Raw genomic sequence first — 27,577 nt, 5'->3', positions numbered from 1 at the left:
TTAACCCTTTAAAAGGCAAAGAGAAGGAGAGAGAGAGCCGTGAATGGGTTGTGTCACCTCCAGCTTGTCGGTACGCAGCAGCTTCTGGCCGGAGGGCGAGCCGCCGGTCACGGAGACGGGCGGGCTGCCGGGGACGATGACGGGCGTGCTGGGCAGGATGTCAGTGGGCACCAGGCCCATGCTGTGGGACATGGGAGTCAGGTACGGCGTGTAGCTGAGTCCCGCACCGGAGCCCAGACCCTGGCTGACTGGAAACGTCTGCTGCGGACAAAAGAGTAAAGTCACCAAAAAAATGTCTTCCGTCTCATCTTTGGCTTATTAGCGGGGGAAAGACTTAAAGTGATGGAAGGACGCAGGAAGAGGAGGATGAAGGGCAGAGAAGTGGCTATTGTAATGAAAAAAGATTAGTCAGAAGAAGCAGATTTGAAATAAATGGTGGATCTACATTGAGAAATGGGCGAGTGAAAAGGTTTATGAGGAAAAGAAGAGAGGGGAATTAAGGGTAGAAATAAGGGAAGAGTTATGTTTTTAACCCTCCTTGTAAAGCGCTGAAGATTTCGCTGAGCACGCGTGTTCTTTTTCAGCGACGCAGGAACTCAACGCTGATGCAGTTAAACATGTTCACACCTGGCAGTCGCGCCTGACTGCAGAGCACAAACCCCCCAGAGAGCAGCTCAGGATCGCTGTGCTTTGCTCAAGGGCACCGCGACTGCAGCGGCGGTGTAAACAGACACGGCCGTCCTCCACTAAAACCTGTTCTCTCAGGTGAATATCCATCAAAGGTCTGCGCGATGAACTGTCACTGACTCGTCATGTTACCTCAGTGAACCCTCGTGTGCTCGCAGACTAGCTTAAAGGGGTAGTTCACCTTTTTTTGTGGGGTTGTAAACTAATAGGATCTACATCAGCTCAAATCTACAATGTCTTAAGGATATATTTGTCACTTCTTCTTGCCCCCTAAAAAGTATTTTCTGACAGGAAACTGAAGTTTGTGAAGCGCTCACTCTCCCACACCAAACCCCATTGAGAAAATCAGTGTTTTTAGCTCGCATGGACACAGGAGCTGCTGGTCAACCGCTGCCTCTTGTGGTCAGCTTGTGTCACTTATGTTAATCAGAATTAAAGATTTCAAACACAGAATTCATAAAAATAACACCTTTGAACATACTAAAGGAGGCAGCAGTAGATCAACAACTCCTGTGTGCCGCGATGTAAAATGAAACTGATTTTCTCTATGGGGTTTGGTGTGGGGGAGAAAATGATTTACAAACTGACACAAGCTTCAGTTTTTCTCTTGTCAAATATTAAAATATTGCAGACATAGATGTTAACAAGCTGCTAAAATCAGTTTTAGTCTCTGTCTCCTCACTGGCAGCCATGTTGTCCGCGATGAGTGTCTTTTAAAGAGTGTGTGTGTGTGTGTGTGTGTGTGTGTGTGTGAGACACTGACAGTAACTCCACTAACCAAATTCTCCGATTAGATGTATGATATGAAAACATCGGCGGGCGGGGCCACAAACTCACCACAGGCTGCATGGCGGTGCCCGGGATCATGAACTGCATCTGCTGAGCCAACATGGCCGCCGCCGTCTTCTGCTGGATCAGGTTGTTCCGCCCGTTGATCTCCAGCTGGGTCTTCAGGTGAGCGGGTGGGTGGAGGTATTTGCAGTTCTCCCGTGTGCAGCGGCCCTAAACCGGCAACAGGGGGCGACAGAGAGAGAGAGAGAGCGATGGTTGTTATGTGGCATTGATTATAAAATCACGGAGTGCTTGAAGGCAGCATCCATATTCACACTGTGCGAGTGTGAAACATAAGATTATTAAAGCTCAGCATCGGTCGCTCTCGGCTCCGAGTGGAAACGTCGCCGTGTGAGAGATTATTATCGCTTTCTGACTTAAATCTGGTCGGTTCTTAGTTCCTGGATCTGCACGTGTACACACAGACACCCTGGAGGTCGTGGGTGAAGGCAATTACACTCTTAATTCTTCATTTTTACACATACACACGCGTCTTGTCTTCTTTAATTCGTATAAATCTATAAATAAAAGGATAATCTCTTTTCTGTATGAACTCAAAAATCCAATCACGACACAGAGCGATGAAGAATAACAATAAAGCTTTGGGTTTGGCTCGAGGAGTGATTTGAATACGTAATATATTCCGTTATTTCCTTGAAATATTTGTTTCAGGTACAGCAGTATATCCTGTGACTCTTATTAGTTCCATATTTTTGGTCAATCCACAGGAAAAAACAGTAAAGATCAGACCAAGTGGAAAATATGGAGTGGTATGAATTAGTGCGGAGAGGAAATGAATGAGAAGAGGCCGAGAGGAGAGACGGAGGCAGCGTGATGCGGCGAAGCTAAACTACAATCAGTCTCTTATGAGAAGATGCAGGAGCAATAATTCACTAATTTCCTCTAATGACTTCAATTACTCAGCCGCTGCACTCCAAAACTATTTCAGACTCAAGGACAACGTGTCACCAGACTTCATATGCAGCAGCTGCACTCATCTGTGTGTGTGTGTGTGTGTGTGTGTGTGTGTAACCCGTTATTACAAAAGGAGACAAGTTTCTTTGCTTCCAGGTGATAAAAACAATTTGTCACCAGATAATAAAGAGGAGGAAATTCTGTTGGGGCGCTGACCAGAAATGACTGCCGTGATTAGAAACTAAAAAGTGACTGTGTTTAAACTTAGGTGTGTCAGAGAGAATTGTGTTTGACTGCAGGGCAACACACACACACATTCATCAATATAATATCATATATTTATTCTATTTGAACTCATTTTGCTGTTTAACGACGCTCTTTAACTGAATTTAGTGAATGAATGAGTTCAATTATGTCCCTATTTTTAAATAATGGCCAAAAACATGTTCCACGTTCATAATTTAGATATTTAACCTTTCTTGAATTAAAAAACTGAGCTCAGAGAAGCAGCTTCGAGATGCATTCAGGAAACCTCGTAAAACGTCCACTCACTAAATGCTGCCACCTTGTGATAAAACGTTTGTCTTTTTACGACATAACAAACACCAACGACGCTGGATTTTACTATTCATAAGAGCGAGACGCCGTCTGCCTGGTGTGAAAATTCTACAAGACAATATGTTATTCTTATTCTCACGTTACGCTTATAGTGTAGCAAGTAATATCTGGAACACCTCCCATGGGTCGTGATGCAAATAAACCCAAAGCATGATATGGATTTGAAGTAGCTACTGTCTCTGTGTGTGTGTGTGTGTGTGTGTGTATAAAGACTCATCATAATTATATTTCACAGAGTGTATATATATTACATTTCCAGAACATTAAAGTAGTTTTTTTCTATACTATTTATATAAATACAAATAATGTTGATTTCATTTTTTACTTCTTTTAAACCACATTAAAACAGAACTAAAATTGTGTTTTTATAATAGCAGAATTATAAGCTGCTTGTTTATGCAAATGTGTGATCATGTAATCACATGACGCGCATGTAAACACGGTTAAAACAAAGCAACAGAATGAGGAAGTCAAGGTAATTGCATTTAATTGTGGTTGTTTCAGAGACTCTTTCGCATTTTTGTGGACTACGTAGTCAGGCGGCTGTTCAAGCACTTTCAAGGACCTCAAGCCCGGTAACACACACACACACACACACACAGATATGAATCAGTGTGTGTGTGTGTGTGTGTGTGACATTCACAGAAAAACACCGGAGCGACTCTGTAACGACGAGAGTCATGAGTCAGCGGGGACTGACCTTGACACCCTCCTCTCATCCACACACACACACACACACTGCACAACATGACACCTGCCCACACATATGCATACTAAATCACAGAGAGCGTCGCGTCGCCCACACACACACACACACGCACACACGCTCCGTCCAGACCAGAGGATTAATGTCAGCACTGAACGCCACAAACAAAACACCTCAAGTTCTTTAAAAACAAACACAAACAGGCTTGTTTTTCATGTTTTTCCTCCATCATTTAACAAAAAGATGAAAAGGCTCGTGACCCAGAGGTTCTGGGACTATTATCCCCCGTTTATTTACAAGGAAAATAACACAAAAAACCAGCATGAGCCTTCAGGTGTTGTACTGTCCTCTTAAAATACGCTGCATTTACGGTGTTAAACTACACAAAATTATTCATTATTCAATGAAAACTCTACTCCAAACACGTTATTTGTCCCTGTGGAGCAATTTAGAAAAAGCTTTAAGAATAAAACACACAGCGTAAATCGATGTAAACGAGCAATTATTTCCAAAAACTACTGCGGCGACGCTGTGTGTCTTTTGTGTTTAAGGTCATTGGTTGCACACAGAATCCTCTCACACACACACACACAGTGCAGATAATCTGAATTAAGAGAAGGTATCTTCCTAAGCCCCGCCCATGGACAGGATCGCAAACAAATAACAATACCATCTCTTTGATGTGTTGCTTATTTATTGGTCTTTTTGTTGTTTACTAGTTGACTGTTGTGACATCCCTTGAGATTTGTATCATTTGTAACTGTTTGTAGAGGCTGTGTGTGTGTGTGTGTGTGTGTGTGTGTGTGTGTGTGTGTGTGGAAACTAAAACTAGAGCAGCTTTTTGTTTTCTTTTATGTTGCAGAGAGAGGAGAACGCGTAGGCTGGTATAAATCTGTGTGTGTGTGCGCGGGAGAGAGTGTGTGGGTGGGTGTGACTCTGCGTGTGTGTGTGTGTGTGTGTGAGGATGATGGACACAAACACACATTAGAAACTCTCACCACACACTCATTTAACATGTCATTTATGGGTGGACTTAAAGTGAAGCCATTACTTTTGTGTGTGTGTGTGTGCTGCCCGTTCACTTCGTCTACAGCCTGCTTTTGTATCATTATTCCCCACTTACAGTGATGAGGTAAACGGCGGTGAAGCTGCTTAAGGAGAGTGTTTTTTAATGTGGCCGTGTGGCAGCAGCAGCAGCAGCTACTACAGCAGCAGCAGCAGCAGCAGCAGCAGCAGCTACTACAGCAGCAGCAGAGACCTGTCAGATGTAACTTTGAGTCAGTTTTCCCACTGACGTCTCCACAGGGTCTATCAGTGTGTCGTGTCTGCGTTTTTATATAAATGAGGTTGGATTTGTCTTCACGTTCTTTGTGTTTAGAGGTTTGAAAGTGGAGGGAGAAAGTTCTGGAAAATACACTGGAGAATGTCAGAAATATTTTGTTTTAAGTCATAAAACGAGCACAAATCACCAGTTTGATTTGGTGCTGAGACGCAAAGATTAACCAATTTTTCTTTTGAACACATTTTACAGGTAACACTTTAAATTAGGGAACACACATTCACCATTAATTAGTTGCTTATTAGCATGCAAATTAGTAACATATTGGCTCTTAATGATTCATTATTAAGTACTTATTAATGCCATATTCTGCATGGCCTTATAATACAACCAGTAAGCCAGAGTTTTGTCCTCAATAACCTCAGAATTATTGCTTATTATTAGATACTGTAATTAATTATAATTATGTTGTCAATAGTCTTTTGTCCATAAACCAAAATCAGTCAGTTTTAATGATTTCTTTGTTATATGGAGCAAAGAAAACAGAAAATATTCACATAAAATCGAATTTTTGATTAAAGAAACACTTAAACTGATGAACTGACTTACATAAGTGTGTAAAACTTTAATAAAACTTTTAATCACAAAACATTTTTGTGATTAAATGTATTGTTTTAAAGATTCTTTCATAAATTAGAGGGTGTTGAGAACAGCTTTAGGGCTGCAACTGACAAATATTTTCATAATGGATGAATCTGGCGATTATTTTGGTCTGGAAAATGTAAGAAAATGTTGATGAAATGTCGTTTTGTCCACAAACCAAAATGATTCAGATTTATTTGATATATGGAGCAAAGAAAAGGGAAAGTATTCACATTTAAGATGCTGAAAACTCACAGATTCATTGACTAATCGTTGCAGCCCTGTAAGTGTCTAAAACCTTAATCCTTAATCTTTATTAAATGTATAGTTTTTAAGGTAATTCCATAAATTAAATGTATAGTTTTTAAGGTAATTCCATAAATTAAATGTATAGTTTTTAAGGTAATTCCATAAATTAGAAGGTGTGAAAGACTTTTTTCCTCCTTCCATGCTCCAAAAAACAAAAATCAAACAACCAAAACACTGCTATTTGCCTAGAATTGCACCCATGAATGCATCATGAATTGAAACATTAGACTGGTTCAGACTCGCGACACCAGGTCAGCTTGAGTTAATGCAGATAAATGGTGGAGCAAACGATGATGCATCTGTAAACGTCAGGAACGTTCATTAAAACCTGGGCAGTTCAGGGAATCTCTCACCCGCGTTATGTTTTTCTCCAAATAAAATCATCCCAAACATCTGCTTCATGGCACAAATCATGCGGGCGTTAATAAAAACTGAACACACGCCACAGCCAGCGGCGACGAGGTTCGTGTCGATTAATGCTAACGATCACAGGCGATGAGTCCGGGACGATAATGTTTCCCTGACGACGACACACACACACACACACACACACACACACACTTGTGGATTCAAAGCACAGAGGATGAGGTAAGCCTTGTGAAGGAGCAGCACAGCACACACACACACACACACACACACACACAGAGAGGAAGAGGAGTGTTTATGGCTGAGAGTGAAGTGGTTCACTGACGTGACGATGACGCGTTTAAAACACCACAGCACGTGTGGGAGGAGGAGGAGGAGGAGGAGGAGACGATGATGATTCTGTGGTTTCAGGCTGAAAGCTTTGGAAAAATACGCTGTTGTGTGTTTTTTCCTGACTTACTTATTCACTGTGTAACACATTCATCCATTCATTGCCTGTAAGAAAGAAGGATCTCCGTGTGTGTGATTCACGCTCACGCCTCCCCGGTGCGTAGCCATAGCTACACGCTGAAATTATACCTCTCAGCTGCGTCGCTCACATGGCAACCCGCTGTTGTAGGTCTGCTCTGATCTAACGCTGCTTCTTCTTCTTCTTCTTCTTCTTCTTTGTTACACTTTAAAAAATAAAGATTGTGTAATTATCTCCTTACGCTAAAAGAAAGAAAGAACGACAAATGATTCTGGCAACGTTCTGCTAATCCATCACCAACGGGAGCCCACTCGACGTCTGCCAAGCTTCCTTAAAGTAATAAACACGTGCTGATGCAGAGGGGAGCGGATTAGGATTAAATTCCTTCCATTACTTCTTGTAATGAGGATCATTTAAGTCATTTCAAGTATTGTTTCCACTACATAGTACCGTCTCGCCTCGGCACGCTTTTCCATTACAATATAGCTGCTCCTCAACGTGGGCGGAGTCAGCTCGGCAAGGCTGCCGCGACAGCAGTTGTTTTGGGTGTCACTGAATCATTAGAATCAGTCCATTTAAAAAGATTTGTCGACAGAATTGTTCAGTAACTTCCTGATACCACTGAACGTGGGTGTGATTCGGCACACGATCGCTAAATATTGACATTTTGGACATTTCCTTTGCTGTATGTTGCAGATTAACGTGAATGTTTCCAGGGATGACGTCACAGTTCAGTGTCGGCTCAGCTCGTTTTGAAAACCTCGTCAAGTAGCAGGTACTGTCACTGATGGAAAAGCAAAATGACTGTGCCGTGCCGAGGCGAGGCGAGTTGTGCCAGGACCATGTCATGGAAAATCTGCATTTGACGCACGTGATCAACAAGTGAATCATTTGCTAAATATCGTTGCATTCTGGGCTGATTTCCTCAGTGAATCGACGACTTTGACTAAATATCTCACAGCGATTGAGATATAACTGGGGATTTTTTTTATGTCATTATTCAGATTTTTCATTCCAAAGACATAATTTAAAAGGATTACTGTGTTGTTGTTTTTTGTTTTTTAAAAAAAAGGATTATTTATTTTTTATTTAATTTATTTATTTATGTAGAATAATATATTTTCACACACATTTTGGCTAAAAAAAACATGAAAATGACCGCGATTTCGATGAGATTTCCATTAATCGTTCAGCCCTAATCAGCAGTCACATACATTTAATTTCTGTAAATCTACACACTATTTAAATATAGGCACTAGAGCTGAAAGAATCAACCGAAGAATCAATTATTAATCGATTACTAAATTAATCGGAAACTATTTTGACAATCGATTAATCGGTTTGAAGCTTTTTCTCATGATTAAAAGAATATTTCCGGGTGTTTAAGCTTCTTAAATGTGAGCATTTTCTTCACATCTTCACTCTGGATCACAAAGAAATCATTAAAAGTCAATCATTTTGGTTTGAGGACAAAACAAGTCGTTTGAGAACGTCATTATTTCCAGGTTTGACGAACACCGATCAACATTTTTTCTGATATTTTTGGACCAATCGATTAATGGAGAAAATAATGGACAGAGGAATCGATTATGAAAGTACTCGTTAGTCGCAGCTCTAATCGGCGCTTTCATCTGTCCACAGACCAGGAGTTCTAAACTCTAACACTTAAACAGTTTTACATGCGAGGACACGACATTTTTTATTTCCACTCATCACTGAGCTCCAAATCACACACCAGGCGCAGTGTGTTCACTCGACAAATCCTGAGTAAAGAGAGAGACAAAACAGGGCAAACACACACACAGACAGAGACACAGACACACACAGACACACACACACACACACAGAGACACAGACACACACACACACACACACACAGTGAGTACAGCGTGTCCCACACCGCTGCCACACTTGAAGAGAAAACATCCTCTGACTTCATGCATTTAACACTCTGTGTTTTTCCTCCAGACGTCTGGACAACTTTCCACTGACGACAGACAGACAGACGGTTGGTCGGTCAGACAGACAGACAGACGGTCAGGACGACTTTGGCTGATTTTAGCCGCTTAACAAGAGACGCACCTGAAGTTTGTGTGTTCTTTTGATCCACTTAGGCCTCCTTCACTGTGTTGAACGTGTTAATCTGTGAGTTTTGTTGTTGGGAATAATTTAGTCTTGATTTACCACAGTGACACAAACTGTGTGGACTTTGGTTCCGAGAGAGTGAGTGAGTTCATGTATCCACTGCAGACTTAAAGCGGGTGCTGAGCCTGTGGCTAAAGTGGCTAAAATCTGCTCGTCGTCAGCGTTTTTGACGACGTGTTAAATAATCCAGGCGGCTACACGTCAGAGGAACCCGAGCTCTCTCTTTACGCCTTTAAAGCAGGGCGAAAATCTCGCTCAAAGTACAATTAAAGGCATGTTGCTGCCGCAATAACAGTCGGACGGGATTTATAATCGATGCATTGTGCCTTCGCCGGAGTCTCAGACACAGAATTAGCCCCTCAGACCTCCAGAAAACAAGATAAATCCACAAGGAATAACTCGTGTTAGCATCCCCCACCCACCCCCACCTCCTGTGAATGGTCAGAGTGATGACTGTTGTGTGTCTGTGGGTGGCACAGACACAGAGAGCCAGTCTTCCACCCCCTCAGCAGAATAGCGCTTCAGCTGTGCCCCCCCACGCCCCCCACTCTCCGTTCACCACTGTAACATTTGCATTCGGCCCTCAATGGCTGCTCTATCCTCAGAGCTGCCGGGGACGGAGCGAGAGGCCGCCTATAGGAGCTCGTAAAGCCCCGCCTTTAAATTTAAATGACACCCCTGTGACGGGCCAGCTCATGCCCTGCTGCCACTGCTTCTCCGTCCCACATGGACACTTCAAAAGCCAGAAAACAATATCGATGAATTGGGAATCAGGGGAATGTCTTTTCCATTAAGATGGAACGCTCACTGGGCTTTTCCATAATCTGAGGCGCCATCGCGTCTTTAACGCCAGCGCAGTGACGTGACCGGTGACAGCGGTGACTGGTAAAATTAGCAGAATGAGGAAAAACCGCTCATCACAGCATGTCCTACAGTATCCTGCAGCAACAGGTCGTCGCCGCCCCTCCTTCTGTTTATCCGCTTGTCCTCCTCAGCTCCAGAGGAGGAGGAGGAGGAGGAGGAGGAGGACGCCCGCTTTGAGAATCTGACACTAATTTTTCTGACATGAAGCCTGTGATATGTGTAATCCCCTTAAAGCATAGCCGCAGAACCTCTTGTATCCCCGCTGACCGGTGGAGGAGGAGGAGGAGGCACTAACTCCTTCCTCCTTGTATTCATCAGCTCCACACTGCCCTGTCCTGACAGCGTGGCATTTACATCCTGCCTTTAGAGCAATGTAAATATGCACGCCTCATGTTCATTCTTCAGCTGCTCTGAGTTTGCACATGAATAGTCATCGTTCTCTGGACCTGAATCACATAAACACAACAGGATTTAATTCACATTAAAGACAGCGTACCTGGTATTAACATCCACGCAGAAGCATCTGATCACAAATGCACCCATTCAGGGCTGCCACAATGACTCCAATAATCATCTGTCATTTTTCAGCTTCTTAACTGGGAATATTTTCTACTTTCTGTCATTTTTCAGCTTCTTAAATGTGAATATTTTCTACTTGTTTCTACTTAAATATGAATATTTTCTACTTTCTGTCATTTTTCAGCTTCTTATATGTGAATATTTTCTACTTTCTGTCATTTATCAGCTTCTTAATCATTTTTAAGCTTCTTAAACGTGAATATTTTCTACTTTTTTCTACTTTTTGAATGTAAATATTTATTTTTAAGCTTTAACTGTAGAATATTTTCTACTTTCTATCATTTTTCAGCTTCTTAACTGTGAATATTTTCTACTTTCTGTCATTTTTCAGCTTCTTAACTGTGAATATTTTCTACTTTCTGTCATTTTTCAGCTTCTTAACTGTGAATATTTTCCACTTTCTGTTATTTTTAAGCTTCTTAACTGTGAATATTTTCAACTTTCTATTATTTTTCAGCTTCTTAACTGTGAATATTTTCCACTTTCTGTTATTTTTCAGCTTCTTAACTGTGAATATTTTCTACTTTCTGTCATTTTTCAGCTTCTTAAATGTGAATATTTTCTACTTCCTGTCATTTTTCAGCTTCTTAAATGTGAATATTTTCTACTTCCTGTCATTTTTCAGCTTCTTAAATGTTTGCTGCGTACTGCAAAGAAATCATTAGAACTGAATTATTTTGGTTTGACATTCAATAACAATCATCCTTTCAACAGTTGATTGCATGTATACATGAGGGCCCACATCCTCAGCTGACATTCTCTGACCAGCTGTGTAAGTAGACGCTTGATTCCCTCAGATATTGGGATGTGATTTGGTCTGCGTCTGTCATTCGGTCCATAAAATTCAGGAAAATGGTGATGAAATGTTTCCATTCCTTAAAAACCAATAATCAAACCATGGATGTAAAATGAAATCAAATAAAAGCAGAAAAGAATAATGTTTCCTTTCTTTCGCTCCATTCTCAGTTTACTGTGGGAGAGAATGGGTGTAAGTGTAACTGAGAAAGCGCTCACTGATGGCTGCTGATGGGTCAGCCAGCGTATCACAGGTCACAGGGAAACCACTTTGGTGAAAGCCCTCAGCCATGAGACACAGAGAGGACGGGGGGAAAAAGAAAGAAGAAGCAGACCCAGTGATCCCAGCACACGGTGGAACACCAGAGCCATGGCTGCACAGGGACAGGGCTTCCCTTCATCCTCACACACACACACACACACACACACACAGAGAAGGCTCCCTCTTAAGGATCCTGTTTTGTTTTGGGGCTCTAATGGATCCGTTTTGGACTAATGGATCCGTTTGAAGGCTCCAGGACACCAGGAAGCACAAAATCCATTATGAAATGATAGCCGAGGGCTTTTTGCTTACATTTGGGCTGGTAATGGAGAAGAGGAATCAATGGAGAACAGCGGGTGAGAAGAGCAAGTTGTCTTAAAAGTCCAAACTGTGGCGGCGGCGAGGCTGCAATTAACAATCGTGAATTAAACACAAATGAAGGAAATAGCAAAAGGAGACAGGGAGCAGGTAATATAGAAAGAACACACACACAGACACACACAGACACACACAGACACACACACACGCACGCACACGCACGCACACGTACGACTGTGTTGCCTCAGCGGTAATTAAGTGCCTTTGCTTCACCAGCTGTAATCCCACACACAGACGAGAGAGAGAGTAGCATGAAGGTGAGATTAAAAAAGTGTTGCTTGTTTGTATTTAAATGGGAAGCTTGGAATGCAGGAATCTCTCTCTCCCCGTCTCCCTGTCTCCCTGTCTCCCTCCCACAGGCTGCGGTAAAACACAAACACTCCCACTGCCACGATGGGAAAAGTGCTGATCGTGCACGTCCGCACCCAAAAACTGTCCATCATTTTTTTGACTCTTCAAAATAAGGGCGTGAACCAGCGTCCAGCAGACATTCTCTCTCGCTCAGGTCATTAATGAGAAGCAGTGGAGGAGAGGACACTGTAAGGCATCGAAATGATCTGCAGCGTATAGACAGGACGCTCTTAACAGCTCTTAAATACCTTTTATTCACCTGATAAAAAACACGGAGGTTATTTTAAGGTTCACGCCTTTGCTTTGTGAGTGTTTGGTTAAAGGGCGGCGGCGGTGGTGGCAGTGTGAGGCACCTGCAGAGTCCAGGTCCACGCGCAGCTTAATCCAGCTGAAGTCTGGAGAGAGAGAGAGCCCTCCTTCAGTTAATCTGATCATCTGTGACCTGCTGAGACATGAAACCCACCCTCCAGAGCTCGTCTAATCTGAGGGGATAAAGACCTGTGAGTGTGTACAGTACACACACGCACACACACACGCGCACACACACACACACACACACCCTGAAGTAAAACTGGAAGACGACAATGCCACAGCTCACTCTGGTGAGTCACGGCTAAAGCCTGCCTTTGACAAGCTGTCATTTCCCCGTGCTGAGAAGACAGATTTCGCCGGCTCGACACACTTAACATAACAGCAGCCACATGTCCAAAAACACCTTAAAGTGAGAGTTTAAGGTGTTTCTGGACGTGTGGTAGAATGAGGTACTGAGTACACTCACTGGAAACAAAGTTTGTACCAAAGTCCATTGAGAAATCCGTCGTTTTCAGTTTCGCAGTGACGCCAGGGGCGGCGGTCTACGTCGGCGCCGTTTGGCTCATTTGCATAAATGAGGTCAATCCAAATAAGGGGTTTCACACCCAGAATGGACAAAAGAACACATGTGAACTCACTGATGACGCAGCAGTAGCTCAACAACTCCTGTGTCTAATCTGTGTCGCTGTGATGTAAATTCGGAAAACAACGGTAAAAAAAACTCATATTTGACTGGAAAAAGGCTGCTAGTAGAAATCCAGTGGACCTTATTTTATTGTAACGTCCTGATTTTACACTTTCAAGCACTCTCCAGCGATCAAAGACCCGCCCCACTGCTCGTCCCAAAATAACACAAATCCACTACATTATGCTAATAACACACACACACACAATGCCTACGTCTTCTTCCTCCACGTTCACTATTGAGCACGTGTCAGAGCGCGTTTGAGGAGTTGTGTAAATCCATAAAACAGATAAAAGGGGATAATGAGATGGAAGGGAGAGAAGAGATCTATTCATCAAAGCCTCTTTTCCAACACACTCAGCAGATCAGGGCACAACTGTTGTTCGGCTGCTTACTCTCCAGTTTTTTAGGAGATTAAAGCTTTGGTTGCTGACGTAAAATAAAATAATAATAATCATAAAAAAAGAGAGAGTGTAAGTTGATAGGTAGAGTTTTTACAGAGACTGTGGAGCACAGGAGAGATCGTTATTTACCGTTATTTATATCCAATAATGAGAGACGGTTCAAACTGAAAGAGGGATAAAAGACAATTTACGTGATAAAAATATGAAATAATAAAATTAGAGCTGTTAATCGATTAGTAAATGAAATCGGCAACTGTTTTCATCATCGATTCGTCGGTTTTCATGATTAAAACAAGATTTCTGATTGTTTCTGCTTCTTAAATGTGAATATTTTCTCTGTTTCTTTGCTCCAGATAACAAACAACAAAACAAAGACGTTCGACAACACCATCATTTACAGGTTTTAACATTTTCTGACATTTCATGGACCGAGCGATGACTCGATGAATCGGGAAAACAATCGTCAGTTGCAGCTCCGCCAATCTCGTGTGACAAATAAACAAATCTTAAATCTTGAATTAGAGAGAACAAGACGACATAGAAACCGAGCTCCAAAAGAACTAGTTTCACCAGAGAGTGGACTCCTGATCACGTGACGCACGGTAAAAAACCTTTCGACTTTCAAATTTGTGTATGAGCACACACACAGCGTCTGTATGTTTCCTCCGTGTCAGATAAATAAAACTGCAGCTTTAAAGTCAGTGAACTCCGGCGTATCGATCCCTCGTCTCTACTCTGACCAAAGGGCACTCGCCTCCTTCTGCTCTGGACCGACTCTCTAACACCGTCTCCGCCACTGAGCGCCCGGGGGCCACAGGAGGACCGGGTTTCATCATCTCCATGTGGGTTTGCAGCGCGGTGCAGCCCGCGGGGAGCGAGAGCGTCCTCCGGAGCCTCATCATCGCCATTGCCAACAAAACATCAGGCTGAACCAGGTGCACCTTATTATTATTATTATTACCATCCTTTAGCTGCTTCTGTTTAGAAATGGGTTTAATTAAACCAGGAATAAAACGTCAGACAGTGCAATCACACAGAAAACTCTTAAAAAAATGATAAACTATACGTAAAAATCTACTTGAAATACACAAAATCTCTTAACCTTAACCCCCTGACTGAAGACGAAGCTACAACTTCTTACTCACCGCTATCTAAAACCTTTATTATGATTAAAAATACAGAATTCAGGAAAAGTATTAAAACACAAACTTAAATAGTGTTAACACGACGTCTAAAACAAATGCAAAACTAACTTAAACCTAAACTCAAAGCGGAGTCAGGTGACAGACTGGGGACTTTGTGTACGTGTGAAAAGCTACAGTAAAGTTTATTTACAATAATAATAGTAATACTAAGTGCTGAATAAAAGCACTTAATGTTACAATAGTACAATGTCGTGTTGCCTAAATGTTTATTTTCATTTTTATCTTCATTTTTCATATTATGACATTCTTTTGCTTCTAAAATATTAAAAATACAGGAAAATAGAAAATGAAATCCTGCTGTGACCACGCCCCTTCCTTCCCTCACCCACCACGGTGCGCGCTGTCAATTAGTGTCCCCCCCCCACCTGTCGCTGTGGGTTACTGGTGCAGGCATCTGCTGGGTGTGAAATTGGTCATCTCACTTTTCGTCCATGAACTTTGAATGCACCTCCCCCTCCCCCCTCCCCCCTCCCTCCTCCCCAACTGTTGGCTCAAACACACACAAATACACACGTACACACATAAATACACACATACAGAGGCATGGATACGCTGCCATGACCTGAGGTTGACCTTTATGGTATGGTCACCCTGTGTGGCATAGAGGGAGGGGGAGGGGGGGAGGAGGAAGAGGAGGAGGGGGCGTGACACAAATACTACCCTCTACCCTCTGAAGTCATGCTAGAACTTTGTAGCTGGATTAATTCAGATTTTATGAGTCCTTCTGCCCCGTTGTCCAACATTACGTTCACTGTCCATATCTGGCAGTGACTCAACCGTCCCGCGGACGTCCTGAGGTTCTACCGTAATGACAAGTATACGTGTGGAAAAGCTCTATTTCTCTGCTTTCCAATCTATCGTGTTCTACCGCTGTATCCTCCGCATTGAATTTTCTAGATATCGCAAAACGGTCGAGGAGTTACGGTAAGGAGACGTACGCGTGCCAGATCCTGTCTGTGCCGACCTTTTAGAATCTTTACAGTTGATATCTTCTTCTATATCGTACATTCACAGATGTGCAAATGCATGATTATCTTTTATTTTCCTTTGCTGTGACACGACACTTACGTTCCCCGTACATTGTGGGACTAACAAAGGATGAACTCATCTTGATGTGTTCAATGATTAGGATAATTGTAAAAAAAAAAACATGCCTTAATACACGTTCATGACAAATGAAAACTAAGCCTAAGACACACAGAGAAGAAAATAAATATCTGATGTTGCTGATATCGTTTCAGAATCTATAGTTCACGTAAAAACAATAGTATAGTATATAATATAATATAATCGTATAATAGTTTGGGATTTTTTATTCGTTTTTACAAACAAGTTAGTTTTAATTCGTTTTTAGAGCGGGTTTGACAGTTATTATTAGCTTTTATTTTTTGTTGTTTTAGTGTTATTTTTTTGTATTGTATTTGCCAGGTGCAAGATTTAAAAAAAGAAAAAAAGGTGATAATAAGTATTGTGTCTCAAATACAATCTTTAGTTCTATAAACACACATTTCAGTTTCAGTTTTTCTTTTTGATTTTAGTTACCGTACGTGTTTTTCTTCACTCACTGAGTCATTTCTTATAGTTTTATAATAACCTTGCCACCAGCCAGTCGTCGTCGGCTACAATAACGACAACGCCGTGTAATGTCAGCGCGTCTTCAACCGGAACCGGAGAAGGACAAGTGACATGTCCTCACATGGGACAATAAGGATGTCATGCTACACTGCCGCCTGGTTCACAACAGCCTGTCTGACACAGACCAACAGTCATTTAGATGAAAACAGAGAAAAGGAAAGAAGAGAGAGAAGAGAGAGAAGAGAGAGAAGAGAGAGAAGCCATCGTGGTGTAAGGCCCCAAAAGATTGCATTTCGGTTGCCTCATTAGACGAAGCCAATTAAGAAGATCTCTGTCTCATTATGAAGACCGGCCTCTGGGAGACAGCTGGGCCTGTCTGTCTGATGGTTTGCTGCTCCCTAGGTGTGTGTGTGTGTGTGCACCTACACAGTGGGGGTGGCTGGATAGGAATGATGTAGCTGTGTGTCTTTGTAAGTTTGTCATCAGAGGAGGAATTAAAGAAGCCCGGAGGGCAAAGTCAACACATTTCAACGATAAGATACACACACACACACACACACACACACACAGAACAATGATTTTTTTAAACATCAGTCTGCCTCTGTTGAGTCATGATGAAGCTGCATATCAATAATTAATGCGAGCGGAGAAAGGTCACGCACGCAGCACGCCGCCAACGCTCTTTACACGTCTTTAACTTTGCTGCAGAGGTGCTCACATGCAGCTGCAGCTGCAGCAGCTGCATTCGCTGCAGCAGTGAGTCCTGCAAAAATCACCACATGTGAGGAGAAAGGGAGAGAGAGAGCGAGAGAGAGAGAGAGAGAGAGAGAGAGAGAGAGAGAGAGAGGGGGGAGATTGCAGAGAATCTTTTAGTTGAACAGCAGCACTGTGGGCAGCATGGATGGAAAATAATAATAATAATAATAATAATCATCATCATAAAAAAAAGAAGGGATGACTCAGAAGTAGTGGGCAGACTGAGACCAGGTGAGACTCTGCTACAACATCAGCAGCAGCAGCAGCAGCAGCAGCAGCATCAGCAGCAGCATCAGCATCAGCATCAGCATCAGCAGCAGCATCATCAGCAGCACTGTGCTGGTTTACAGAATTAGATTTAAATCTCGGCATCCAAACACTTTATTAGCCTGATTTATAACCTCGTAGTTTGCCGAGGAAGACGGGAGCTAAAATGTAATTTTATATGCTGCTTTGCACGTCTGGAAATATCCATTACGCCATTATTGTTTGCTCAATATTGAATAAAGGGGCTGCAAGTAACAATTGTTTTCATAATGGGTCCAGAAAAATGTCAGAAAGTGTTGATGGGCGTTTTCCCCCAGACCTTTGTTATGTAAAGCAAAGAAATCACACTGTTTTTAATAATTATTAAATAGAATCATTGAATAGTTTTGAAGCTGATGAAGAAAATAAACGGCCCAATGCAGTATGAGATATATAGCTTCTTTTTTTCATTATATTAGGTTTAATCTTGAGAACACAGAGCATTTCAGCTGCTTTTTTTCCATTATTATGTTAAATATACATAAAGAGAGGCTATAAGAATGTGTACTAGAGAGTATTATATCCTTTTTTTTCAACTATATAAACACACCTCAGCAAAAAGTACTAAGAATTTGTGAAATTTGGAAACACATCCCAGTTCTTATGAAGAAAAACTGTCTATTTTGTGACCTCTAAACACAATTACCACGCCTCCTGTCGTGTGACCTATAAAGGAGTTGTGTCTTATTCCCACAGCAATTTACCAAGAACTAAGAGTTAAAAAAGAAGAAGAAGAGTTTTTCTTTCTGATATCAGTGATTGTGAGCAACTGTAACACATCCTTGTGTGTGCGTCATTCAGGCGACGACACATCAGCATCGGAATCATGCAGAAAATGTGGCACGTCTTTGTTACAATGTGCTCTGGGGGTTTGAACTGCCGACCACTCCGGCCGCTCGGCATCTGGGTGCTAATGCACCGTTGGCTTTTCAACACATTTTCAGCTCCTCCACCACTTCTCTGTCCCCGTCATCAGGACGTGTCCTTTAACTTCAAACACATTCAGTTCAAGGACAGGATTCAGAGCACTGCCTCGTCTCTGACCAACCACTGCTGCAATTACTTAGAATTATTTGTCTAAAAGGAGACGAAAACAAATTCAAACTTCATTTCTCAACGCTTTCATGGCCAACCAAACAGCCCTCACTCACAGCGACTGTCACAGCGACACACAGATGTGGGTCAGAGCAGTGGCCCAATTAAAATGTCTCTCCCCTACGGTATCAACGTCTCTGATCATCAGCAGCAGCAGCAGCAGCAATAACTCCCGTGCGAATGTTTATTATCATAAAGTTGATTTTAATTCACGCAACAAATGAACGTGAAATCAACGAGAAAAGACGGACAGGAAATAAGTGGAAAGTGACGAACTTTGGCATCTTTTTCTCTCCTTGAACTATTTTCAGATCAGTTAAAGGGGGCTGGGTCAAATCACATGGATGAAATTAAATTGGGCACAGTCGGGCTGACAGAGCACGTGTGTCTGTATATGAGGAGGAGGAGGAGAAGGAGGAGGAGGAGGAGGAGGTGGGAGGAGGAGAAGGAGGAGGAGGAGGAGGTGTTCTCTCGTCAGGGCCTTATCAAAGCAGACCTCGTCCACTGCAGGCCAGTGTTGTTATGCTGAAGTCAGTGCCTCATTGTGTCTGTGTGAATGACCACAGGGGGCGGGGGCAGGGGCAGAGGTGAGGAGGGGCACTGACTCCCGCTGCACTGCTGCATACATTCCCCTCCACGCTCGCTCGGCCCAGGGTGTGGCCCAGTTTGAGAGGATTACGCTGAGGAATGCAGCCGAGCCCATCTTTTTTAAACAACGGAGGTGAAATAGGGAGGGGAGGGGCGGGATGGTGGGGGGTGTGAGGGGCTGGGGGAGTGAAGGCCACAGGGCACAAAGTTCATGTTCACAAACGCTTCCTGAAGTTCACAAAGAAGTAAACCGAGCCAGAGGTACGACGTTAGAAAGAAGTGAAATGATAGGATCTATGATGTGTTTACATTTCACTGTCTGGTGTCTGTCTGGACCTGTGGCAGCGACTCAAGGTCACGTTTTCCAGCGCGCTCTCTGCCCATGGCGACGCCCCCCCCCTCACGCCTCCCTTAAAGGGCCAGTTCTGGCCTTTTCTGATGCGTGGCTGCGTGAGGCTTCGACACACCGTCACTGGGACGCTTCCTCTCACTGACAACCGAGCTTCCATCTATGACGTCGTCAAGAACGTGTCTGCACTTTTTTCAGGTGGAAACTAAAAATCGCTCACTCTCCCACACCAAAGTCCAGCTGGTCAACCGCTGCCTCGTGTGGTCACTTTGTGTCACTTGTGTAAATCAGAATTAAAGGTTTCAAACACAGAATTCATAAACATAACACTAATGAACAGACTGCTGAGACAAAAAAAACCCTCAAACAACCACACTTAACAAACCCCTTAACTACTTTAATATCTCTGTCGCCCTTTTATCACTGGTTCTCATCTGTCTTTATTACAGACTTCAGCCGTCCCACGACTCAGAGAGAGCCGGGATTAAGATGTTCTTACCAAGTGAGGGAAACCAGGGCGCCTCAGTCCCATGGGGGACAGGGGGGACGGACTGTGCCGAGTCTGCGACACACATGAGAAAAAACACACCGCACACCTGAAAGTGGCCACTATTGTCTCCCCCCGCCTCACCACTTTCTCCTCGATGACCGCAGATTTGACGGAAACATAACCCCACCACCTCTCCAGCGGCTGACGCTCGCTCAGGCGTGGAGGTCACCTGATAAAAACCTGACTGGCCATGTGATCCCCCACAGCCTCTGACACGTGTGTGAGTGTGTGTGTGTGTGAGAGCTGCTGTTAACACACACAAACTGACCAGTTTAGGTCCACGACGGTGGAAAAAGGGGGAAGTGTTGAAACAAAAGGCTTCTGTCAGAGGCATGACATCATCACATGACCGCCGTGACTGCACTTACTCCATTACCCAAGGTGTTGTCGCTCATTTCCTTCACCCCTGTTTCCTATGTCATGTTTTAATTTACAATGACACACGGCAACAAGCATCCAAAAGGTTACAGGAAATGGATTCAACCATGTGACCTGTGACGCTGCTGGAGACGCGGCGGCGGCACTGTCCGGATTGATCGTTGTTTTGATAACTAATACACTATATGCCTGCTTTAGTCTATGGTGTATTGAGAATAACTCAATCTCACTGTTAGACGGACTTTTCTTTCCTGCACCAACGTCCACGGAGAAAATCATCGTTTTTAGCTCGCGGGGGACACAGGAGCTGCTGGTCCACTTCTGCCTCGTGTGGCCACTTTGTGTCACTGTGGTTAATCTGAACGAGGGATTTTATCGACCAAAATCGCGAGTCCGGAGTGGGTTAACAACTCCTGTGTGCAGTGACGTAAAAACACCAATTTTCTCTATGGGGTTTGGTGTGAGAGAAAAAGAGATGTTACAAACTTCAGTTTGCAGTTGTTAAAACACAGTTTGATCTCCATCTATGTTGCCACACTGTTGTTACTACATTCTACAATGTTAATGTTTCCAAATTTAAATGCAAAATTAAATCTGGATTATTCTGGACCTCGACAAAGCTGCTCCCGTCGCCGAGGTCACCGCGCTCACATTCAGATGTCACGCCTCCAAAATTGAAATTGACGACGCTCGCGTGGGTCGCGCGATCTCATGTTTACCGAGGCAAATGTGACAATCGCTGGACAGAGATGAAGCGGCTCGTCCTATTTTGAGCGAGATGACAAATGTAGCACAGAGGGAACGACAGAAAATAACCCCACAAGACATCACACTAAAGGAACGCTCGGAGCAGCGTAGGATGCTGCAAGCCTCACTGCCATGTGAGAAGAACAAAAACAAATGTCATTTTAAGGATTAATCATGAGAGAATTCATGCCAGTTTTAAATAAGGGTGTAGTGAAGATGAAAGAAGCCATTCTTCATTGTCATTTCGCCTCATGCAGAACAGCTCCAGGTGGAAGTAAGTGACAGTTTAGCCCTTTCATGTCCCCGTCCTTATCAGAAATCTGAAAGGCCGAGCTTGTTCTCCAAGAATGAGCGCACACACACACACACACACACACACACAGAGGAGCAAACTGAATTAAATTCTCTTCACCTCATCACGAGAACTTTCTCGAGACGTCCCCCTGCACTGTGTTTAAAATTAATAACACCTTTTAAAAGCTGCGTCACACACAATGATTGCCGAGCACTGAGATACCTCTTCTTTTTTACATCTTACTTGAATTTGATTGGGTCATATTATTATTATTAATATTATTGTTGATGTCTGGAAGCACACGACCCCATGTGTGTGATAACCTTATCAGATGAGGAGGAGATGAGGAGGAGATGAGGAGGAGACCCGGAGGAGACGGTGCGGGCGTAAACAGCGTGCACCTCAACACTTTTCCTATTACGTATAATAATAAAGGATTCATTCTCCCAGCTGTCACGAGGAAAGTCTTTCTGAGAGAGGAGGAGAGGTTGGCGTTAAAAGTACAGAGGATTCCTGTATTCCTGCTCTGTTGCTGGGCCGTGTGTGTGTGTGTGTGTGTGTGTGTGTGCGCGCGGGGGGAGGGGAGGGTGAGGGAAGAGCGAGCGGCTGCAGATAGAGATCTGTCTATACATTTAACAGTTTGGGCTGACTGACTCGTCCTGAGTGGCCTACAAATGACTGTTGTTGTGAGACATGAGCACAGACTGCAGACAGTAGGTGTGTTCACGAGAACACGGTGATGTCATCACGTGGCCCAGTTCAGACCTGATGCACTAGCAACAGAGTGATTTAAGCACTCTCACAAAACGCTCACCTGTGATATGTTTGCTGCTGCTTTTTTTGTACGAGAAATCGTAGAAGAAGTCGGCGTTTTTTTAGACAAAACTGAGTCGTAGCGTGGGTGAACCCAGCCCAGTCTGCCACTACAGACTCTCTGCTGGGCTAGAGGCGGGCTTAGTGCAAAAACACCAGATGCAAAGTGTAATCTTTCCATTTTAACAGAGGCATTTAAATCTCCACCCACTGGCCACGCCTCTTGATAGTGGGAGGTGACGACACTCTTTATCGAGAATTTATATTATCACATTTTCAGATGTCTTTCCTCTCCCTCCCGACGTCTCTGTCCTCTATTATTTTTCCATTCACCTCAACCTGTCGTGGCAGATGCTGCACAGCGTTGAGTCAGGTTCTGCCAGAGTTTTTTTGACAACTCTGGGTTTCCTCGCCTCCTTCTCCCTATTGTAAGATTACTTACTCTGTAAAACGCATGTCATTTGGTGCTATACATATATAATTAGCCACCCTTTGTTGAGAAAATCTGCATTTTTAGCCACTGATCTACTGAATTTTATCCACCAAAATCACAACATAAGACATGAGACACTTGCTGATGGAGGCAGCAGTGGACCAACAACTTCCTAAAATCACCAATTTTCTCCAAGAGTGAGACAAACAGTCCAAGTATTAGCACTTAAGCGGTAAAGTCTATTGAGTTGTTACAGTAACATCACAAGCGCAGCTTGTTTTAAACACGGTCAGATAAATATCAGACGAAACTTTACTGAACCTGGAACATAAGGTTCAGTAAAGTTCACCACATCAGAAGCTGGAATACTGTGAAATAGACTTAAAGCTGCCGGTCGTGGAGCTCTGTGTGAAATCCAGCTACAGAGCGACGAGCTCTTCACAGTGTTCTGCTCTAGTTTCTTTGGCTATTTATCACTGTCACCTTTTTTTTGTCTTTGTTTGTCGGCTTGAAAATAATAGGTTCCTCTCGAATGCAGTCATCGCATTTGCAGCGTGTGTGTGTGTGTGTGTGTGTAAAGTGACCTTGTTATAATTGAGAAGAGTTTCAAACTAGACTAAATACAGCAACAACTCCTGCTAGGAAAGATTTTATCCTCAGTTATAATAATAATAATAATAATAATAATTCTGCTTTACTTAGATCTGTGGGAAGCAAACGTTACCGGAGCGCTCGGGCTGTTCATGTTGTTTGTGTGTAACAGCTGACACACACACACACACATGTGCCCAGGAATAGACGCTGTGGCACGACGATGACGGACACGGCATGGTAACACAAGAAGAACGTGGCATATAAAAACCTGTGGTGACAGTGGACACGACAACGGACCCCCTGACCTTTCGTCTCACGGGGGGTCAGGCACTTTAAAAACCACCCGCCGACCGTGAGGAAACCACACGGTGGTGACATTTAACGTACCTTGAGCGAGTCGAAGCAGGCGATCACCCTCCCGTTCTCCACCTGGCAGCTCTTGGGCGGGTGGGCGAACTTGCACTCCTCGTCGCTGCGCGAACACGTGCCTCTCTGGAACTGCCGACACACCTCCAGGGTCAGCCATTTTGTGTCCCGTATCGTGGCGATGTTGAGAGCCATGTCGTCAGGGTCAGCGTCAGTGGCGGCGGCGGCGGCGGCGGCAGCAGCAGCAGCGCCGGCTGTGGAGCCACTGGTTTTGTTTTTTCTTCTTTAAAAGGAGGACGGTAAATCCTCAGAGGACGTGTTTCAGTGCTCCAGGAACAAAATAAATAAATTAAATAAAACCAAACAGCTGAAACTAATTGAACATGTAGCAGTTAACGGCGTGCGTCAGGTCAGTGGCTGATGCTCGTCCTCGTGGACAGGACAGGACAGGACAGCGGAGGTAATGGACAGACGGACGTCTCTGCGAGCGGAGCATGGGACAGAGGCTAAAACGTTCATCAATCAGGACGACACAGAGGGGGCATGCTCGGAGACGAGCTCCACCGGTCGCACCGACGTCCCCAAAACGTCCCCCTGTGTGACGGATGGTGTCTGTGCAAAGGGGGGCGGAGCAAAAGCGCTGCTATTTCAAGGTGCAGCGGCACACAGATTAGAAACCAACACAGGGGGTTCTGTTGTTTCAAAGCGTGTGTGTGTGTGAGCGGTGAAGCTCCACCTCTTCACCGCCGAGTTAATTCACACGGAGTAGCAGGGATGGTTGACCCTGCGGAGGAAGTCTGTGGTGCAGCTGAGCGGAGTCCCGTCGCAACTGCAGACGCCGAAATCCGACGCTTCTCAGAAACACCCGAGGACCTTTAAGTGGGGACGCTGTCACACAAGGCACTTTCTGTCCCGAGATCTGAAATGGAGACGAGAGAGAGAGACAGGAAGAAGACACAGAGGTTACTTTGAGTGCAGGTGTTGGAAAATAACCTTGATGCAGACGTGGGACGATCCTGCATCAGTGCACTGTTGTTTTTCGGGGGGTGGAGCCTTTCAATTTCACTCGTAAAGACATTTTTAAATGAGTTTTCAGCAAATCTTGACACCAGTGAAGCTGCACAGCTCTAACTTTCAGGTTTTGTGACCGTGTCATGGCTTAATCTCACCCGTAAAAGAGATTTTGAGAGAGGTGTAGTGCAGTCCTGGTTTTAATCCTGGCAGCACAAAATGGCCACCTCAATAAAGCAAGGCCCTTGACTTAAGCACAAACGGCTTGTTATTCTTATTCTAAAGCTAGAAAAACTAAATTATTTTCATTTTAAAGGTATCACACCCTAATTCAAAAATACTTGAATGCAACTCATGATAATCTGTCTGATTAATTTGCTGTTTGGTCCAGAAAATGTTGAATATTGTTGATCATAGTAGATGAATCATTGCAGCCCTCAGTGCCAATAAAGCCCTCTAAATGTAAAAAATCTTCTGGCGCTTTGAACCCAACGTGACCTCCTGGTAAAACAGAGGGTAAATAAAAGTGAGTCGGTGTGAACTGAAGAGCATACACTGCCACAGAGGAGTGCCACTTCTCCAGGGCCAGAGGGCCGATGAAGCACAGCTGTGTCCCATTATACGTGGCGGCGACTACAAGCCCCCGCCAGCGCTCCGACGTATCGCATACAAATGCGGTAAACGGTTAAAAAAGCCTCCGTTGATATGAGACGGTGGACAACAGCATCAACTCGCAGAGAAGCCCCCGAGGGAGGGAGGGAGGGAGGTGCGGAGGAGGGGTCACGCGGCCCCGCGGAAAAACCGCGCAGCGCAGCACTATTCCAGGCAGACGTCCAGCAGCCGCAGAGGAACCGAGACAGATGCACGCGCGAGTGCCAGACACCATTATGACGCCGCTCGGTGTCCGGCAACAGTCGCCGCTCTCCCGCTCTCCAAATTAGATACCGGCTCATTGACAGTGGCAGAGGGGGAATGTTTGTGTGTCTCATCCTGTGAGGGAACTGGTTTCTGGGTCTGGTTGTTGTCCAGGGACACGGGAGGAGGAGGAGGAGGAGGAGGGAGGAGGAGGGGGATTAGGTGGAGTAACAATCCGAGGAAGTGACCTTTACTTTGAGCGTATGAAATCCGTTATTAAGTTACTGCGCAGGGAGCGTTTTCTTGGCACATCTGGAAATGTTTTTGGGGACGGGGGACGGGCAGGGACGGAGGGGGGGTCTGAGGACACCAGACACAGGCAGCAGACGCAGAAAGCGACAAAGAGACAAACCCACAGCAATGTATCGATCACTGAAAAAAGTGAAGAGAAATGTGTAACAGCACGAGAACAATGTCTCCAACAAGCTCTGAGGGCACATGACAAGCTCCACTTGGTGTTAATGAAAGCAAGTCAAGACTTGCACTTGAAATATCTGTGCTACTGTTGGGGGAGGGGGGAGGGGGGGAGGTAGGGAGGTAGGGGGGAGAAATCCCTGAACAAATTCCCTGCAGAAGCCCTCACACAGCTGTCATACGGGTGAACAGTCGCTCACTTCTTGTCAGATTGGAGGTTCAGCACCGTATTCGTGTTCCGCCCTCGTCGCGCTCCGCGACTTGCACTCGTGTTGTTTAATGAGAGATGAATTCACAGTCATGTGACAAACAGAGTCCAGACTGCTTCCCTGGCTAATCATATTGTCCCACTTTAGTGCTGATCATGTGAAATGAGATGAGAAGCTTCCGTGTGTGCTCGCTGGCTGCGGGGCTGCGCTCGCGGAAGCGGGATTCAATTTCACAGCGTCTCCCCGGGGAGGAGGGGAGGAGGGAGACAGTCAGGTAAGAATCGTGTCAGATCTGACCTTTAACAATTAATCCCCGCTTATTTTTAGAAGCCCATTAGAAGTCTGTGATCAAGTTAACCTACTTTGTCAAAACACGCAGAGGGACGCCGGCGCCGCTTGGCCGCGAGTTGTGCTGGAAAACACGGATATTTATCCACCACTTTCACACACAAGTCTACAACAGACTCAACAGGCAACATGTTTGTCAGGAGAGAGATTGAAAACAAATGTGGAGCACTGAAGATAAAGAAAGGACCCTGATGTGGGCGATGGGACGATAAAGACTCATGTACGCTGAACTGAAGCCACGCCAAAAATCTCTATCACTGAAAATCACTTTGACTCAAGTATTAAAGCATTTCATCCGACGAGCTTCTGAGACAACCACAGAGAGCAAACTGTGACCCTGAGGGCACGGGGGGGGGGGTAACTGCTGTTAACTGCTTCAGCTAACGCCGTCACGTCCTCAGGACATAACAAACTAAAAAAACACAGCGTTTAAAGACGTTTGCTTTGCTTTGACTGCTTCTGGAGGACGTTCTCCGAGGTTAGAGTTCTGATTTACTGCATCTGGATGTGTCCTTGGACCGATGTCAGGCTCCTGGGATCAATATATTGATGATATTACATCCATATGCTGTTGTGTCTTCGTGGAAAGGCTCATTTTTTATTCATAAAAGTGTTTCAGGTCTGAAGGAGTTGCTCCCTCTGAACACTTGGACGCTGTTGCATCGATACTCATCATATTTACTATGCCGAACACATAAAAAACAACAAATTTTAAGTGTAATTAAGTTAAAGCAGAATTTGACCCTATATATAGTAAATTTCCTTGTTTCTAACACACGTAAATATCCTTCTTTTAAAGAAACAAACCAGGTATGACCTGAAATGAAGGGTAGCAAAACTTTTATAATATTAATAAAAAGGTATTTATCTTTTTCCTGGTTTTTAAAGGCTGTAGAATTGATAATCATCTTATTTACTATGCTGAATACATGGAATCAACAATTTTTTAAACATTTTTAAGCTGAATTATTCGTGTTAAAGCGGAATTTGACCAATTTCACTGTTTCCAACACACGTAAATATCCTTCATTTG

At 44.0% G+C, this 27,577-nt stretch overlaps 1 protein-coding gene across 1 annotated transcript; it reads right to left on the bottom strand.

The window, feature by feature from the left end:
• LOC122765234 (muscleblind-like protein 2a) lies at positions 1-24,434 on the bottom strand. The gene is made up of 3 exons (XM_044019388.1): positions 23,669-24,434; positions 1,525-1,689; positions 1-261 (listed from the first exon to the last, which is right to left on the bottom strand). Exons 1-3 carry the CDS (start codon positions 23,840-23,842, stop codon positions 1-3), a joined length of 600 nt encoding a protein of 199 aa, XP_043875323.1. The 5' UTR covers positions 23,843-24,434.
• Positions 24,435-27,577: the final 3,143 nt, after the last annotated feature.

This window comes from Solea senegalensis, linkage group LG2 (genome assembly GCF_019176455.1).
Source record: "Solea senegalensis isolate Sse05_10M linkage group LG2, IFAPA_SoseM_1, whole genome shotgun sequence".
NCBI lineage: Eukaryota > Metazoa > Chordata > Actinopteri > Pleuronectiformes > Soleidae > Solea > Solea senegalensis.
Note: the sequence above shows the minus strand (reverse complement) of the source record. Positions and strands in the feature narration are given on the sequence as shown.

Bases quoted from the DNA above. Each gene is read 5' to 3' on its own strand.
- LOC122765234 (XM_044019388.1), bottom strand. From the start codon at position 23,842: ATGGCTCTCAACATCGCCACGATACGGGACACAAAATGGCTGACCCTG. The intron at 1,690-23,668 runs GTACGTTAAATG...TTGCCGGTTTAG, and splicing joins CCTGCTTCGACTCGCTCAAG to GGCCGCTGCACACGGGAGAA. The intron at 262-1,524 runs GTGAGTTTGTGG...TTTTGTCCGCAG, and splicing joins GCACCGCCATGCAGCCTGTG to CAGACGTTTCCAGTCAGCCA.